This window comes from Podarcis bocagei (genome assembly GCF_964188305.1).
Source record: "Podarcis bocagei genome assembly, chromosome: 13".
Classification (NCBI taxonomy): Eukaryota; Metazoa; Chordata; class Lepidosauria; order Squamata; family Lacertidae; genus Podarcis; species Podarcis bocagei.
Genome location: NC_138138.1, coordinates 15,982,551 through 16,000,188, shown reverse-complemented (window position 1 = coordinate 16,000,188; position 17,638 = coordinate 15,982,551). Strand labels below are relative to the sequence as shown.

The window sequence follows — 17,638 nt, the reverse complement described above, 5'->3', positions numbered from 1 at the left end:
GAGTGGGCGTGGCTTCTCCCCCCCCGCCCGCAGCCCCGCCCAGCTCGGGCGTGACGCGCGCGCCTCTAGTCTCGAGCGGCCTCTCAGGTGAAGGGGGCGTGGCCTCCTCGAGTCGACTCCCTCGCCCGGTCGGCTGCGCTTTCCTGCCCGGCTCCGGCGCGCGCGCCCGCCCGCCCGTCCTCCTTCCCTTCGCCTTCGCCCGCCGTGTGGGCTTTGCCGCTCCGTCCGCCGGGTCCCTTCACACCCTTCGCAGCGCCATGGCAGAGCAGGAGAGCCTCGAGTTCGGCAAGGCGGACTTCGTGCTGCTCGACGCCGTCTCCATGCCCGAGTTCATGGCCAACCTTCGGCTGAGGTAAAAAGAAAGGAGTGGGGGGAGTGGGCGGGGCGTCGCGGGTCCCTCTCTCTCTCTCTCTCTCCCGGCGCCCCTCCCCATCGAATTTCCGAGGGAGGGGGCAGGCGCAGAGATCTCTCTGATTGGTGGGTAGAGACTGGGCAGGGGGGAAGCAGGCAGGTGCTAAGGGTCGCGGGGTTTGCGCGGGATTCGAACTCAGCGCTCCCGAGCGGTCCATTATCAGCGAGCGTTTCTCTCTCGCGCGCGTACCTGGAGCTCTTTTTTATACATCCTCGCGAGCCCTCGCTGCCCCGGAAAACCGCCCGGGCGTTGCTGCGGTTCCCCGGTGCGCGTGGGGTGGCTAAAGACCGAGAGCGAAAGAGAGGGCGGGTTGCCTCTGGGCCATATGGGCTGAGATCGTGGGAAGAGGCAAGATTCCGAGCGGATTATTTCCTGGTTGGTTGGCAACTCCATTTTCCTGGTCGCTGCCTGAAAGTGCACCTGGTTGCAAAAGTTTCCTTCTGTGGATAGGCTGTTTTAATCTTATCCTGATAATGATTCTGTGGTTTTTGGGTTTTTTTTTAATCCAGTCACTTAAATAGGAGCTCCGCAGCATCTTATTGCCAGTTGTGGCCATAAGGAGGGTGTTAGTTTTCATAGAATCATACATCAATGGTTTTGTTAGGTGGATGAGTTGGAGACCATATTCTTTTGGGGGAAGGTATCTGTGGACCACCTACCTGTGATGGGGTGTGTGGGGAGGTCTGGAGCAAAAAGTGGGTGGAAGAGTTTGTCTGTCTGCCTCTCTTCCCTTAATTTGTTCACCCATGCATTCAGTCTCTCTCCCTTTCCACACTCATTCATTCATTCATTCTCTCACACCTGTTCACAGTACCCTTCTCTCACTTTTATTCTTCTATCCGTTCATTACAGTGGTGCCTTGGGGTACATACGCTTCGGGTTACATACGCTTCAGGTTACAGACTCCGCTAACCCAGAAATATTACCTTGGGTTAAGAACTTTGCTTCAGGATGAGAACAGAAATCGTGCTCTGGCGACGCGGCGGCACCAGGAGGCCCCATTAGCTAAAGTGGTGCTTCAGGTTAAGAACAGTTTCGGGTTAAGAACGGATCTAGAACAAATTAAGTACTTAACCCGAGGCACCACTGTATTTAGGGCTTGGTAGACCACACTGAAGGTGGTGGAGGACTGTAGGTGACCCTTGTGCTTTGTATTGTTCATGTGTGGTCCTGCTAGGTCAAATCAAGGGTCTACCTAGGCTGACATGCTGCCTCATGCCCAATATCCACCCTCAACAGCAAAACCGAAGTAACTGCTTGAAATATCCCAAAGGCATTTTATTTTATTTATCTAAGTATTTTGACCTTTCCCTGTCTTTCAGGGTAGATCCCCTCCCAAAGGAGAGCATAGAGAGATTTTTATCACCACTATTTCAACGTTCATCAGTAAGCACTGTGATTTGAATGGCATGTTTGTAGTGCATCTTAATCATAGCATTGGTAAGGTGTTGTTAGTCAGGGATCCTGCCATCATCACCGTGCCCACATTCCTAACCCTATGAAATCTTGACCACAAAATGTTTCATAATCAGAGAACAGGTAAACTGCAGAAAAGCTGCTCTTAGGTATCCCTCTGTCCCCCATATTACCCAACCAGGGTTGCATAGCAGCCTGTAAAAATAAAACAAAATACCAGCCATTGTTTTGGCGGCTCCTGCAAGTGAACAGAGAGGGGAGAGACTGAGTATCTCTTTCTGATCTGTGTTGTTCACAGCAGTTGTGGCCAAAATCTGAGAGTATTTTGCCATCCTGTCCAGAATCTTCATCCAGCGAAAATGGTAGCTGAGTTGGGTTACCTGGCACATCTTGCTTTTCAGTAATGTAAAATATATGTTTAAAAACTGAACTATAGTTGCTTCTTAGAAAAAGCAGAATTGAATACAATGATTAATTGCTAATTCCCTCCAGGGCTGCCATGTGTTGGCAATGTGATCATGAAACAGCTGCCCTGCGGCTATTTCATAATCACTATGCCCGGGCAAACAGCTCTTTCAAGGAACAGAATAATGGCTGAAATTCTTGAAGGCAGAACAGGGAAAATAATTTGAAAGGGGGCGGGGGAGAGAATAAGGTAAAATTTTCAGTCTTCTCTCCCCTCACCATCATTCAGAAAGTAGCATTTATGTTTATGATCTTGAGAGTGCTTGTTTGAACCCTTTTATTTGAATGGAACTTATTTTCAAATAAGTATGCTTAGGTTTCCTAAGTGGAGTATCAAAACTTTTTGCAGATATATATTCACTTCCATCATTGCATCTAGCTTTCTTGCAGTGAAACAGGCATCTCCTCTTCTAGATGTTTAGCTCAGTTGCAGCAGCTGGTCAGTGCCTATTTTTGTTGGTTTCGTGGCAAAATGGTGTTCCATTTCTCTGGGCGGGTGTGTGGTCTGTGGCTGTAGGCATGTCACTATATTTAAACACATTTGGCACATATGAGCATTTCTGGGTTGGCGAAGTTTATATTTCATGAAAACAGACATGCTGATCCTGGACATATCTTTATGGAACTTTGTTCAATTGGTTTCAGTTCAGTTTATTTTTAAGTAAATATGCTTAGGACGTTAGCATAAGCCCTAATTCATCTAGGGATAAATTGTGCAATTTGGTTTCAAAGACATAGCTGATGAACAGGATTTATGGTCTCCTACTGAAGCCTCTCTCCCCTTGTGCGATCTAACATTCTTTCTCCTATACACTGGATTAGTTGTCCTCCTTGTCTTCCAAATCTCTCTTGAAAATCCACTACTTCCAGAAGTGTTTTCAGGATCACAAGAGTAGTGATGCCTGTTCTTCCAGAAGCAAGAGAACTATCTAGAGTTGCCTAATGGAAGTTCCTTGAAAATCTGGACTATGTCAGTTCCTGGATGGGATAATGTTTGGAAGTCATCATAGAGCTAGAAGGAGCCATATAGGAACCTCTCGTTGCAGGGAAGCCTCAATTAATGGCTTGAAGACTCTGCTTGAAGACCTTCAGCAAAGAACCCCACCCCAAGTCTTTAATTCCATTGTCAAAACTGATATTATCATTAAGGAGATTTTCCTAATGTTGAAGCAAAATCTACCCTCCTGTAACTTAAACCCATTAGATCTAATCCTGCCCTCTGAAGCAGCATGGAGCAAGTCTTTGTTCTTTTCTTTAGTGACAGCTGTTTAGGTAATTGAAGTGTGCTGTCATCTCCCACATCCCGCCCCCTTTTCATGGCCAGGATAAGCATACCCACTTCTTTTAGCCCAAGATTGGGGAACTTGTAGTATTGCAGATGTTGCTGATCCCATATCCCATCACCCCTAGCCATTGGCCATGCTGACTGAGGCTGATGGGAGTTGGAATTCAACGATATCTAGAGGGCCACAGGTTCCTCATTCATTGAATCATAGAACTGTAGAGTTGGAAGGGACCCTGAGGATCATCTAGTCCAACCCCCTTGCAATGCAGAAATATGCAGCTGTTCCATACGGGGGTCAAATCTTCAACCTTGGCATTATCAGCACCACACTGTAACCAACTGTCCTGCTTTAACTTTTCCTCATAGGGCTTGGTTTTTTTCTTGCCTTCCTCTGAACCAATACCGGATTGCCTATTTCCTCCTTTAAGTGCAACAGCCCAGAACAGGGCACAGTACTCCTGATGAAGTAAGACTTCTGCATAAAATTAAACTATTGCTTTTTGAGTTGAAGAGTGTGACGCTCCTGCAGCCTAAAATTTCCCTAGCCTTGTTTGCAGCTGCCTCACACTGTTGACTCATTGGTATCTTGTGATTAGCTACAATCCTGAGATCATTTTCACATGTACTGCTGCCAAGTTGAGCATCTCCCATCCTATATCTGTGCACACACGCCCCTTCCCAGATGCAGAACTTTGTATCCCACTCAGTTCTTTGTCCTTGCCAAACTAGATAAGGATCCCTTCTGCTCCTTCATCTAAGTCATTAATGAAAATGTTGTTGAAGTATATGGGGCTCGGAGCAAAGCCCTGCTCCACTCTTGAGTACAGTTTTTCAATTAGCTGTTAAGCCAGCTGACAGCATTATTGTCCAGCCTTCATTTAACCAATTTGCTAACCAAAATATGATTAAGGACTTTGTCAAATGATTTGATGAAATCTAGATAAAATACATCCACAGAATTCCCCCAAATCACCAAGCTTTACAATTAGAATAAAGAAGAAATGGGAGTTTTCTGATTGAGTATTCTTCAGTAGACGCCAGCATATGATTGTCCCAGCTTCTACTAACGACTACATTGTTATCAAGAATCTTACAAATGGGCTCCTTTAAAATCTGTTCTAGGATCTTACTGTGTCAAAGTCAGATTGGACCATGGTGCATCCAATCCAACATTCTGCTTCCTGTAGTGGCCTGTCAAATTCATCTGAGATGCCCATAAGTAAGACATGGTCAATAGCTCTTTCCTGTCACTTGCTGGCAACTAGGTAATTAGTGGCCTCTCAAACTGGAGGTAGTATATACCGTAGTTGTCATGACTAGCAGCTATTGATAGACTTATTCTCCATGAATTTCTCTAATCTTTTAAAATCCATCTCAGCTAGTGACCTTCTGTGATGGTGAGTTCCATACACTCTGTGAAGGAATACTTCCCCCCATCCTCTCACCTGAATTTCCTGCTGGCCAGTTTCATTGGATGACCTGAGTTCTGGTGGTTTAAGAGAAGTGTGGGGAATCATATCCATTTCCCCCAAAACATGTGTTTAGGGTGTCATCTTCGAGCGCCTGGATTGCAACATTCTACTTAGCAACAATTTTTTTGTCTCTAGCTCTATACAACTACATTTCCCCTCCACAATGTAGGACATCCCAGTTTACTCTGTTCATCATCTCTTGATCCTATTCTATAATTAAGTGGTTTTCAAATCTGAAGTTCCTGGAGCAATGACGAGAGGAGCACAAAATTCCAGGGTGGAAGAAGCACTTGAAGCAGGCAGTATCTTCCTTTCCTCTATCCAAGATCTGGGTGAATTGTATGCCCCTTGGCAGAAGCCCCTCATTTCTTAGGGGTAACTGCTGGTTTATTTGTTATTTATTTATTACATTTATATACCACCATTCTCTGCCAAGGATCTCAAGGTGGCGCACATGCTTCTCCCCATTTCATCCTCACAACAATCCTGTGAGGTAGGTTAGGCTAAGAGATGCTGACTGGTCCAAGGTCACTCAGTGAGCTTCATGGGTGAGTGATGATTCAAACCCTGCCTTCTCAGTGAAGAGAGCTGCTTTATTTATTTATTTATTTATTGAATGAACATTATTTATTGTTTTTTCAATTGATTTACAGCCATCCTTTTCATACACTTCAACACATACAATAAACATTTGAGATCTCTCAGCATTACACCATCGAACATGTTACGCGTAAACAAAAAACGGAAAATAAAAACTATGTTACTTATCTACTCATTGTGTTTTTACTTCGTTTGCACCGGACTTCCTTCCACATCTTACTTGGGTCCGTAGAATTCTATGTTGTATGCCTTCCCAGTTGTATCTAATCTTCTGTTTACCATCTTTTCCACAGTTTCTACTAGTTATCTTTATAAGAGTTATTCTAGCCCAATCAAGATTTTTAAATCAACACAGTAATCTTTCAGATTTTTTTAAAAAAATTACTACAATTGTTGTTAAAGTTTTGGTACTCTTGGCCTCTTAATTGCCCTGCCAGCTTGTCCATCTCTGCGAATTCCATCAGCTTCACTTGCCTGTCCCTCTTTGTTGGAATTTGGTCTCGTTTCCAGTTTTGTGCTATCAATACTCTCGCTGCCGTGGTGGCATACATAAATAATTTCTTCAAATCTTTGGGGATCTCATCCCCGATGATTCCTAAAAGGAAAGCTTCTGGCTTAGAGAGCTGCTGCTTTAGGCTTACATTTTGCTGAGTGTGTTTTAGGGATCTTGTACTTTTCCCTAAGGGTTGCGCTTAGTATCCCAATCTATAGGCCCTTGCAAGATTTTTACTCATCTTCATTAAGCACAACCAACCATTCTGGAAATCTTAAATTCTTTAAAGAAGTGCTCGTTTCTTTGGGTTCAAATTCCTACCTTAGGGCTGGTTCACACTTATACGTTCATCACAATAGCTGCAATGTCAAGTGATGACTTGGAGTCACAAGTAGAATTCTCACATAACTTTTTCTCATCAGTCACAATTTGTCCATGGATGTCAATTTAAATGTTCAATACTATGACTGCAGCATTTGGGGAAATAGAAAATGGTAACCAGCAGCTGCCATAAGTGGCTCTGCTGCTGCCACTGGTTCAATGGAAGCAAAATGTTTTTAAAACAATAGCTGAAAAGTTATTTTTTAAGAACTTGTCATTCAGCGTTAATTTCTACCAGAATACTGATTCCCCACTGGCTTCTGGGACAATGTGTTTAAGAACTGTAAATATACCCTAGTAAAGCATATGTGCAATAATCTTAATACTAAAGCTAGAAACAAATATTTGGAACTGAATGTTTAAAATTTAAGATTTGGCTATAAATTGTGCTGCAATCACTTCTTTATGAAGGGCACAGAGCATGGGAGTCTGAAACTGCACACTCTAGTGCTTTTATTTTTCTCCATATCTTATTGTAGATGAAAATATTTTCCTTCTGTTTGCATCTAAAAACATTTAGGAAGTAAATGCTACTTTTGATGACCAGCTATATTACTAGTGAGAAAATATATGTGGTGCTGATATTCTTTTAACTTGCCCTTGGAGTGGTAGATGTTAAGCTTTCTGAATGCTGCTTTGTTCTGGTGACGGGAGAGATTTCTGTAGCAGGAAGGGAATTCACATTATTATTATTATTGCCAATGAAAAACCAAACTCACCACAAGAATGTCCTTATATCCCCTTGTAATTCCAAACATATTACTCCTTTTGCAAAAGCATGAGCAAATAAGGCAGGGAGACTTCCTAAAATTGGCTTTCTGGTTAGACAAACAATTTGTGGACTATATGCTAGAAAAAGAAGAGTGTGAAAGCAGGTCTCATTTTACAGGGTAAACCAAACAGACTCGTTTGCGAGTGTGCTGTGCTTACTTTTGTCTCATAACTTCCTGTAACAACGCTGGATAGGAATCTGACCGAAAGGAGGTGATGTGGAGATCAGAGAGCCCTAGCTTACTTTAGCTACAAATCTTCTATAAACCCCTGTGAAAAAATGATGCCCGTTTCCTAGGGTAGTAGTATATCCACTAGACCAATTAGCTAAGTAGATCAGACTCCCTGTTTTTCAAAAGCCAAGCCATGGACCCCCTACTTTTGAAAACATTGATCTCTATGGTAGTTTTTGTCATGTAAATGGTGCTGTGGACTCCCTGGGGTCCAGGGACCATGACATTAGACAGTATGATTGTAACAATAGCTAGTAATGGTTCCTCTACACATCTTGACTGAACTAAAACCCTGCATTTTACTATCAAAATGAACTTTCTGCATGCACTTGTCATGTATATCCACATTTGCATGTTGATCAGCTTAGAAAATGGCAGTTATAGAATTAATGCTACATGATGAGCATTGAAATCAGCAATCAGATGAATGAGCACAAACAATCTAAAGTTGTATCTAGACAAAAATTTGCTGCTTCTGCGATAGGTTTTTCTGTGTTTGGGGCTATGATTCTCTGTCAGAATAGATGCAGAGTTTGGGAGTCTGTCCAACCCTACTTTTTTTATAAGCAGGTTCCTGTTGTGTTCGGCAGTGTGATTTATCAGCCTCTGTTCCTTTAGAGATGAGGGGTCTTGCCACATTGACTTCTGCATTTTAAATCTTTGGCATTTACTATTTCACTCTATGTGGGCCTATTCTTGAAGGCAACATAGAAACTTCAGAAAATGCCAAATGCCACTGTGAGTTTCCTTATGCTGGTGCTAATCTTTAGAGGCTTTCGGAGGGCCTTTTTGGTAGTTGCGCCCATTCTGTGGAATGCCCTTCCATCAGATGTTAAGGAAATGAGTAATTATATAACATTTAGGAAACATCTGAAGGCAGCCCTGTGTAGGGAAGCTTTTAAAGTTTTTATGTTTTACTATGTTTTTATATGTGCTGGAAGCCACCCAGAGTGAATAGGGCAGCCCAGTCAAATGGGTGGGTTATACCTCTGCAACCAACTCTTCCTCTATCAACCCTATGACAGCTTTGGTCATCTAGTTGTATAGCAGCTCCCTGTGAGAATTGGCAAAGTAAAACACTGAAAAGGGGGAGCAGGTTAAGTTCTCTCTTGCACAAAAAGAAGAAAACGGTGTGTTTGTATGTTTCCCCTCATATGAAATGAAAGCTTAGGTGGGGCGATCCCTCCCTTGCTCTCCTTGTCTGGTGCCATGAGGTAAGAACTGTTTCAGATAGAAAAAGGGCCTTTACATCAGCTCTCCAACCCCTCATATCTTCAGCACACTCTCCTTATTGGCTTTTAGAAAGCGTTTCAAGTGGTATGTTTTGTTTGGCCTCTCGCATGGTTGGCTAATCTGAATCTCTTCCACATTTTCATATTGCGTTTTAATCTGCTTTCATAACTGTTATAGGCAGGGTTGAGCTTCAGTAAAGCAGCTCTCTTCTCCACTCCTCTCCTTTCCCTCAAATTCACTGGCCAAATCTGACTCCAGTCAAGTAGCGGAGGTTAGACAATCAAATTATTCCTGCAGTATCGGAAGCCTATAGTGCTCTGGCATCTATGGGGAGACAGCTCATATTGGGAATTACGTTGACATGACCATTGTGCTTGGGGGCAGAAAATTTACTTCTCTCCCTACTCCTCCAATGTTGCCCTGTTTATTATTTACAGGCAGTAACTGTTTTAGGTGCTTCTGATAGGTGCGCAAACTTCTCACACATGCACCACGCCAAACCTGGAAGTGATCTGAAAACGTCGCAAAAAGGGGCAAGGACGGAATGGGGTGTTTGCAGCCACAACTCTTTCATTCTCTTCTCTCCCCCCCCCCAATTTATTTATCATATTGGGGTGGGGGTTGTGGTGCTGCAGAGGAGAATTGACACCTGTCATGTATCCCCCCCTCCCTCAATTAATTCCAGGGTTTTAAAGAAGAGTAATAAATTGATGTAGGATTCCCCCCCCCACCTGATGACAGACTAAGACGCCTACCATAAATAGCAGCCTTGTTTCCAGATAACTTAAGAAATGCCTAACAGGTATTTTAGAATCTATCTAACATGAATGCCTTGCATGTGAAACTATTTGACTCGCATTCGTGTTAGGGATATATTACAAGGCATCCATAGTAACTGCGCCTCATTGGATACCATAATGTTGAGTCATGGATGATTCTCTTCTAGGGGATTTTCTTCCTATCAGAAAGGTAGCATCATCCTTCACTGAGTTGGAGAGGCTTTTTGTGATTGTGACATCCTTGGCATTGGATTGCTGTATGTGTGAAACTGTAGCACTGTATACATTCTCTGTTAATGTTCTTCTTCATGCAACCCCTTTGCTCACATTGGTTCCACTATAAGCATGCACACTAATGCTTACACCCAGAACAAATTTAGTTGGTCTCTAAGGTGCTACTGGACAATTATTTTATTTTATTTTATTTTATTTATTCTGACTGCATCAGACCAACACAGCTACCCACCTGAATCTATGAAATTCTTGTTATGCATGAATCAGAGTCCAAGCTTGTGGAGCTCTGAGCAAAGTTAATGAAGCTGAGATGCAAAAGAAAGAGTTAATGGCACAGCGACTTCCATTCTGCTGGTGTGCTGGGTTCACGCCCTTGCTTTGTTTGTCTAGTCTCCCTTGATAACCAATTAGGAGTTTCACACATTCAGGTTACCTTGGATCACTGCCTTGAAAACCTCTCAACAAGAGCATTGCTATTCCTGAAACTAAGCCTTGCCTTAAATTTGTGTTGTTTAAACATGTAGGATCTCTATAATGGGCACCATAATTGGGCACATAGAATAAATGCATTGCTTTATTATTACTGTATAACTTGTTGGCCCCTATGACACTTTAGCTGAAGAATTTTAAAAATAGTAACACAATATAAAAAGAGCCCTGGCTGGGTCAGATCAAGGATTCATTATGTTTCCAGCAGTTGCCTGCCAGATGAGAATGAGAATCTTGTAAGAGGGCATTAAGACAGTAACCATCTCCCATCATACTTTTACAGTTCTTATTTGTCCTTTCGTATAGCCCTGAAACTTAGAACATTGTTTCCTTTTTTACAGATTGGGCCCTGAAGGGGACATAGGAGGACTGGCCTAAACCCACCCCTGCTAATTCATGGCTATTTAAAGTTGCTTTCAGCCTTGAAAAACAGACTACCAATTTCTTTACGTGTGCCCCTGGGGTGCCTGCTAATAGAGCCCCATATCCAAAGGGATTTGCTGCTCTTTCTTCCTCAAATCCCAAAGAGACCCACTTACTTGCTTAGCGTATGGAATCAAGTCTGCAACTATACAAGGCAAAGCAGCTAGGTGTTGCTGTCTTCCAAGTTCTTCATACATATCTTGCTTACCTCCTGGCTTTTGCTACTCCTGAGTTAAAATACCCATGTCATCAAGGAATTCTGCATATATAGCTTTAGGAGGGAACTTTTTTTGTGAAACCCAGCATGCAGAAAAATGATTTCCCTTCAGTTGGATTGTTGTGTGGAGGGTGCAGAAGTGGCCACATGAGCAGCTTATTCATCTGAATGGTGACATGGCCAAATCTGAGATAGCTCTTTGCTTACATTTAAACCAGAGGTGAGAAACCTGTGACCTGTGGACTACAGCTCCCATAATCCCTGGCCACAGGCCATTCTCGCTGATGGAAGATGCAAGCCATTGGGAGGGGTGCAAGTTTCCCGTCCCTCATTTAAGTCATTCTGTGTATTGAACTGATGAGTTAAATAATGACTTTTAGTCTAAAATGCTATCCAGTCCCTGTTTCACTGCTACAGTAACCTAGAGATGAAACCAAAACAAGGGTGGAATCTACACACATATAAAAAACGCTGTGAAAATACTTTGTTAGAAAACGTTTTGAAAAATATATTGAATTTGCCATAGTTCACCTTCACCATCTAGTGTCACATTTGTATATTGCACTTTACAACACATTTTAAAAAGTTTTATTTACAGCTGTATAGCTGAGTCCAAGGTAAAGAAAAACATTTGTTGCTTAATAGTAGGACCTGTTCCTGGTTCCAAAAGAGGTGATGCTTGTCATCCTTATTATCTAACTAATTAATCTGCTTCCTTGACTTCTAATGCTGCTGTTGAACCTTTTACGAGTGGCCTTTGTAAGAGCATGAGTAGTGAAGCATCTTGAGTTGGTTGCTACATAACCATAGCATGCTGTTGCGTGCCATGTCACTTTAGACAGATCCTTGTAATAAAGAGTAATAATTAACCTTTGGAGCAGTTAAACAACTTTGAATGGCAATAAATCCTTGTTACCAGTGCGTGCATCTTGGGGAAGCTGCTCCTTGGAGCTCATTCAATGTGAGCAGCAAGCTGTGGCCCTTTGTTGTTCTTTAAAAGGTCCTGCTATGGCTTGAGAGTCCTAAGTATCTGTCTGAAAATCAAATTCCATCCAGGAAATGGCTTTTTAAATGTGTCTGGTTCCCATGAGGTGGGACAAACAGTTGCTACTGGAAGAAGGCTTAGAGGCAGAGTCCATTATTCACCCCACCCACGTATAGCACGAAGATAGTAGAATAAGCTGTTTTTGCATGCTGTGTGCCAATTGTCAGTGCTGGCAGTTGCTGTAGCAACCCCTTGTTTGGGTTTTTGTAGCTTATTGCTTTCTCCTTTTTACTCCTGGATGTGTCCATTCTCTCTTTTTTACAGTACATTTTCTATAGGGCAGCCTAACTGGTGTTGCCTATGCTCTGATAACCTCTATCTTAGATTACTGCAATACATTATACATAGGGCTGCCTCTGAAGAAGGTTTGGAAACCTCAACTGGTGCAGAATTTGGTGGCTAAATTGCTCACCAGGGCAAGACAGTTTGAGCATATTACAATGTTCTGCAGTGGCTGTCGATTAGTTTTTGGACCTAATTCAGACTGCTGGTTCTGACCTATAAAACCTTAAATGACTCAAGATCGCAATACCTCAAGGACCATATGAACCTACCCAGACCCTGTGATCATCCTCTGATGCCCTTCTTTGTGGACCACCACCATGAGAGGTCAGGAGGGTAGCAACCCAAGAAGGGGCCTTTCCTGCAGTAGCTCCCCATTTGTGGAATTATCTCCCCAGGGAGGTTCAGCTGGAAAACAACTGTACTTGCTCTGCAACTTTTACTAACATTAGAGGGTATGCTTCTAGGTAGGAGGACATATTTCACCCAATTTTCTGTGTGTTTTGGAAAGTGGTTTGTCTGTCTATTTGCTTGTTTGTCCTCTGTGGTTTGGACGCCTCTCAAAATTATCATTGCCAAACTCTGCATGAGGGTTCCTAAGGGGGGGGGGGGGCTTTGTTAATGTTTAGACACCAGGTGCCATTTGACTCAAAATGCTGGACCAAAATGTGACTTTGGCATGAGTTCATCTGATTTTTGACATAATGGGTCCAAACTCATAAAGTACACTATCCATTTATTTAAGAAACCAGAGTAGTCATGATGTCCAGTACCACACTACTGTGACACATTTGCAGTCACATCTTTTGATGTCTATAAGCATTCTTCTGTTGTCTATTCATATGTAGGCAGGACAGGTGGTATAAATAGATTTTTAAAAGTACATCACATCTGGTTGGCTTTAGCTTCAACATTTGTCTTACATTTCGGTCATGAGCCTAAATGGATGATCGACACTGTCCTTACCATTAAACCAAACAAGCACAACTCTTGTTTATGCTGGCAAAGAGAACCACAGGCTAAATATGACTTGTTTCACTGGGCAGCATGAAACCTTGTTCTGCCACATCTGTTAAATAGGAAAACAGGTAGCTCCTAATAAATGATAGGCAAGATAAATATGTATTAAGCGAATTTGTATCTGTAGGGAACTGCTTTCTGATTCAGGTGTGTTCTCTGCAACTTATGTGCGAGAGAATAACTTTTGGTATGCAAACACTGAATTCAGCAATGTGCAAAATTTAGTTTTAGCTTGGCACACTTTCTCCTATTACAGGAGCAAATGGGCAGCAATGGGAAAGTAGGATCATGAGGGAGGTGTTTGTCAATGATAAAATTTTTGAATTGGTCACAATTGTAACTTTCAGAAATATGCAAATATCCCCGTAGTGCTCACTGAAGTTCAGCTGGGAGTTTTTCCTTACTTTTTTAAAAAAAATAATCTGGGTTGGTGCCCAAAAATCACTGAAATTGGTTGGCTAGAGAGCTCCAAGTTTGCAGCTATTTTTACTGCTTGCTGTTGGCTGCTTGTTTCCTCCAGAGAACTACAAAGACGATTTGTTCTTTTCAAGTCCTTCTTTATTATGATTATGAATTGTCCAGTGCCAACTGTGAAGGAGGAAATACCGAATAACCCACTGTAGCACTGCAAATGTGCTGTCTGGAACAAAGACTATCCAGCAAATATTTATTGCTGTTTCAGGCTTTGCTGCCTTATGATGTGACCTTAATGTTGGTGTTTTCTAGATAAATAAATGTGATTTTTGTTTGTTCGTTAAATCGCTTCTCTAGCAATAGAATGGAAAAACTCAAAGCTTATCTAATATTTATTGCTGACATACCTCGTGGACCATCTCTCCCCATATTAAATGAACCAACCCACACCCGGCAATCATAATCTGAGGTCTTTCTTCATGTGCCTCCCCATGAGAGGTCTAGAGGGTGGCAACATGAGAACGGGCCTTTTCTGTGATGACTCCCCATTTGTGGAATGCTTTCCCCAGGGAGGCTTACCTGGCATCTGCGTTGCATATCTTCAGGCACCAAGCAAAAACATTCCTCTTCTCTAGGCCTTTGGCTAAATAAACAATCTATGGCCTTTTAAACTATGTGTGGGGGTGTTTATTGTTTTGTTTGCTGTTATGTATTTTTGTGTCTCCATACTGTAAACCATCCTGAGAACCTCATTTAATTAAAAGAATAATATAAAGAATAAGACTATAAATTGCCCAATTATAATACATTGTCCAAACAAATCCCGATATTTAAATTTGTTTCATGCCACTCCTTTTGTATTCTCTCAGTATTCTCACAGTGGAATAATCTCCTGAACTGTAGCTACCTAAAATCCAGGTTATAGGGCCTGCAAGCTAGATTCCAGGGAACTGTGATTCAAGGAGTTATGTAGGCAGTGGAACTGATGAACCATGGAACCACCTACAGAACATTATTGGCATGGGTAGCTTATTGCAGACAGACATTGTGCCGTTTCCATATACTATGTAAGAATCTGATTATTACATCATTATTTCTGTTCTTCTTGCCATTCTGTCATGTTGGCTGCAAGGGGCATGCTGGGCCTGTGTGTGGAGTATGAAGAAAAGAGCTGGGCAAGCATTGCTATATGGATCTGGATTTCTAAACTGTACCTGTTTAGACAAAATAAGACAGAATCCTTTATCATCAGTCTGAATTTATTGCAACCTGATTTTTTAAGACAATAGCCTACTTCACTGCATGCATAAGACTGTAGTGATCTGCAACCAGTATTAAAATTGTTTGCATGTTCTTTTTAGACAGGGTCAGCTGCTGGATCCCAGTAATCCCTGGTGCAAATTAAAGTCACTGGCTTTCAGCTTAAATAAAATATGTGCCCCTGCTTATGAAAGTTGTGAGTATTCACCATTTCATCAGATCCGGAAAATTACATCAAATGTTCTCCAGTTGAATACTCTTCTTAAAATCTTGAAGCCACTGCCTGAACACTGTTGCACAAGTAAACAAACACCAGCGACCAACAGTGTACAGAAAACCAATTTCTGGTCTGTATGTTTATATACCTGGGGCCTGAGGCACGAGAAAGTAACTTGGCTGAAAGGAAGTGCAAGGGGCGAGGGAGGGGTTGACATGCCCACTCTAAAAATGTCTGGTTTTACTACTACTCAAGTCTTTGGAATGTTTATGAATAAGTCTGTGAGTGAATGGGATTACAAGGCAGAAAGGACACCCTTTTAAGGCCTTTACAAGCTTTGCTTAAACTTCATAATCATATGTATAGTGTAGATGTTTAACACTGTTGTCTACTTAATAAACTAATACCTCTCCTTTTTCTTAGCACAGCTGACACTCCTGATACTATCCTTGATTTCATGAACATTATTGGTTTATGATCTGCTTCGGTTGCTGTGGCCTGCACGGTTGGCAGGGAATGCAAATTATTGTGGGATTCTGTGCTTTTTTGTGCTAAAAGGTTTTTTTACATAGTGTGCTTGGAATTTGATTTTATCATTTCAGATCTGGGTCTTTCTTGACCACTTGGGCAATACAATGTCAACATCTCCCATTTAAAAAATCTTTATTCTCCCAGCAAAGGTACTGCATCTAACCATAATACAGAAACTGGCAAACCCTGGACCAGATCCTGCTCTTTGGGAAGTTTCACTTCACTCCTGCTTTTGCATTCCAGGAGGGTAACTCCCATGGTGTCATCAGAGCTTGTCAGCAGTCCACCTTGAAAAATGAGGAGGAGCTTTGCCTTCCATCCCTACCTCCTCTGCTTTGTGGCCATCTTAATACCAATTGCTTACTGGAGTCTGTAAACCGGAGTAGATTCCTCTACATAATGGTGCCAGCTTTCTTAGTTTGGGGTGATTGAGGAGAAGATTAGCTTTTGCTTGTAAGGTTTGGGACAGGCTGTTGTTGCTGTATTAGTTTCAGAGCATTATGGTTGTGTTCACACAACTGCTAAAGAGTCTGGGGGTTGGGAACCTTAGGCTTTCAAGATGTTGTTGGACTAAAGTTTTCATCCTCCCTAACTGTTGGCCGTGCTGGCTGGGGCTGATAGGAGTTGAGGGTCCACAACAACAACAAGAAGAAGAGTTTGGATTTGATATCCCGCTTTATCACTACCCTAAGGAGTCTCAAAGCGGCTCACAATCTCCTTTCCCTTCCTCCCCCACAACAAACACTCTGTGAGGTGAGTGGGGCTGAGAGACTTCAGAGAAGTGTGACTGGCCCAAGGTTGCCCAGCAGCTGCATGTGGAAGAGCGGAGACGCGAACCCGGTTCACCAGATTACGATTCTACCATTCTTAACCACTACACCACACTGGCTCTCCTTGTTTGCTGAACACCTTGGAACCTTTACGTTTCGGCTCCTGAACAATCGAAAACTGGAAGTGAGCTGGAAGGTTTTCGAACAGTTTTGGGAAGCTGATTATCCGGCGTGGCTTCTGCAGCTTCTGATTGGCTCCAGGACACTCCTGCAGCCATTCGTAAGCCACGTCTTGGTTTTCGAATGGTTCCGGGACGGAACACATTCTGTTTGAGAATCAAGGAACGACTGTATCTAGAGAGCCACACAGTGAGGATAGAAAAGCTAGGAGCCAAATGGCTTCTGGGACCTGGGTTGTGGGTGCCAAAACAGAATGTATAGTTGCCTGGGGGGGGGGTTGGCAACACTTTTTTATTTATTCTTTTGATAAGCATGAATTAATATGCAATTCACATAAGTGACACATGGTTAATATCACATTTTTAGCAGAAATTGTTAATACATGTGTAATTTGGTGTTAGCAATAAGAACATTGGTGCCATACTTGAGTTTTCAAAACACTCTACTCTTCATTGTTAAACTCCTTAACATATTGTCTATCCTTAACATTTACTTTGAGGCTTCAAAGCACAATACATTTCAGTAATCCTTGAGTGTCAGCCAGGCGCAAAAAAAGGGCACCCAGACCACAAATGAAGAATTTTTAGGCGCGAAATGCGCCTGGAGCCCTGCTAATTTCGAACCCTGGGGCCACCGGTTTCCCATCCCTGCAATAGAGTCTGCTTGCTGTGAGGCAACAAATGCCTGCTATTTCTGGCTATTGACTTTTAAGTCCCACCTGTGGTGAAATGGAAGTACTACCACTCTCTTGCTACATAGGGGAGTTCTGTTTTAAGAACATATAGCTGCTGAAAAAGGCATATGGCAAGCAGTATTGCCAGACAGCAGCTCTGTGAACACTGTGGCATTTTTTCTTCTGGATACTGACATCATGAAGCCAATTTGTAGCTAAATATATGAGATTGTTTTCCTTATGTCACAGGGGCCACCTGTAGGCAAGTGCATTGCCCCAAATAGCCATGTGCCATCTTCATGAGGCAAATTTAGCTGCTTTCCTACTGTATATAGTTCAGAGT

The 17,638-nt window shown here is 42.5% G+C and overlaps 1 protein-coding gene across 2 annotated transcripts in view; it reads left to right on the top strand.

Moving 5' to 3' along the window:
• The first annotated feature begins 84 nt into the window (after positions 1 to 84).
• Positions 85 to 17,638, top strand: part of MYO1D (myosin ID) — a 171,870-nt gene continuing 154,316 nt past the window's right edge. Inside the window, exon 1 of one of the 2 annotated variants that reach the window (XR_014001258.1) lies at positions 85 to 352. Coding sequence is in view for 1 of the 2 variants with exons in the window: in XM_081166191.1 (XP_081022317.1) it covers positions 258 to 352 (95 nt within the window). In the remaining variant the exon portion in view is untranslated. The remainder of the gene's footprint in view (positions 353 to 17,638) is intronic. The other variant, XM_081166191.1, reaches the window with a different exon arrangement.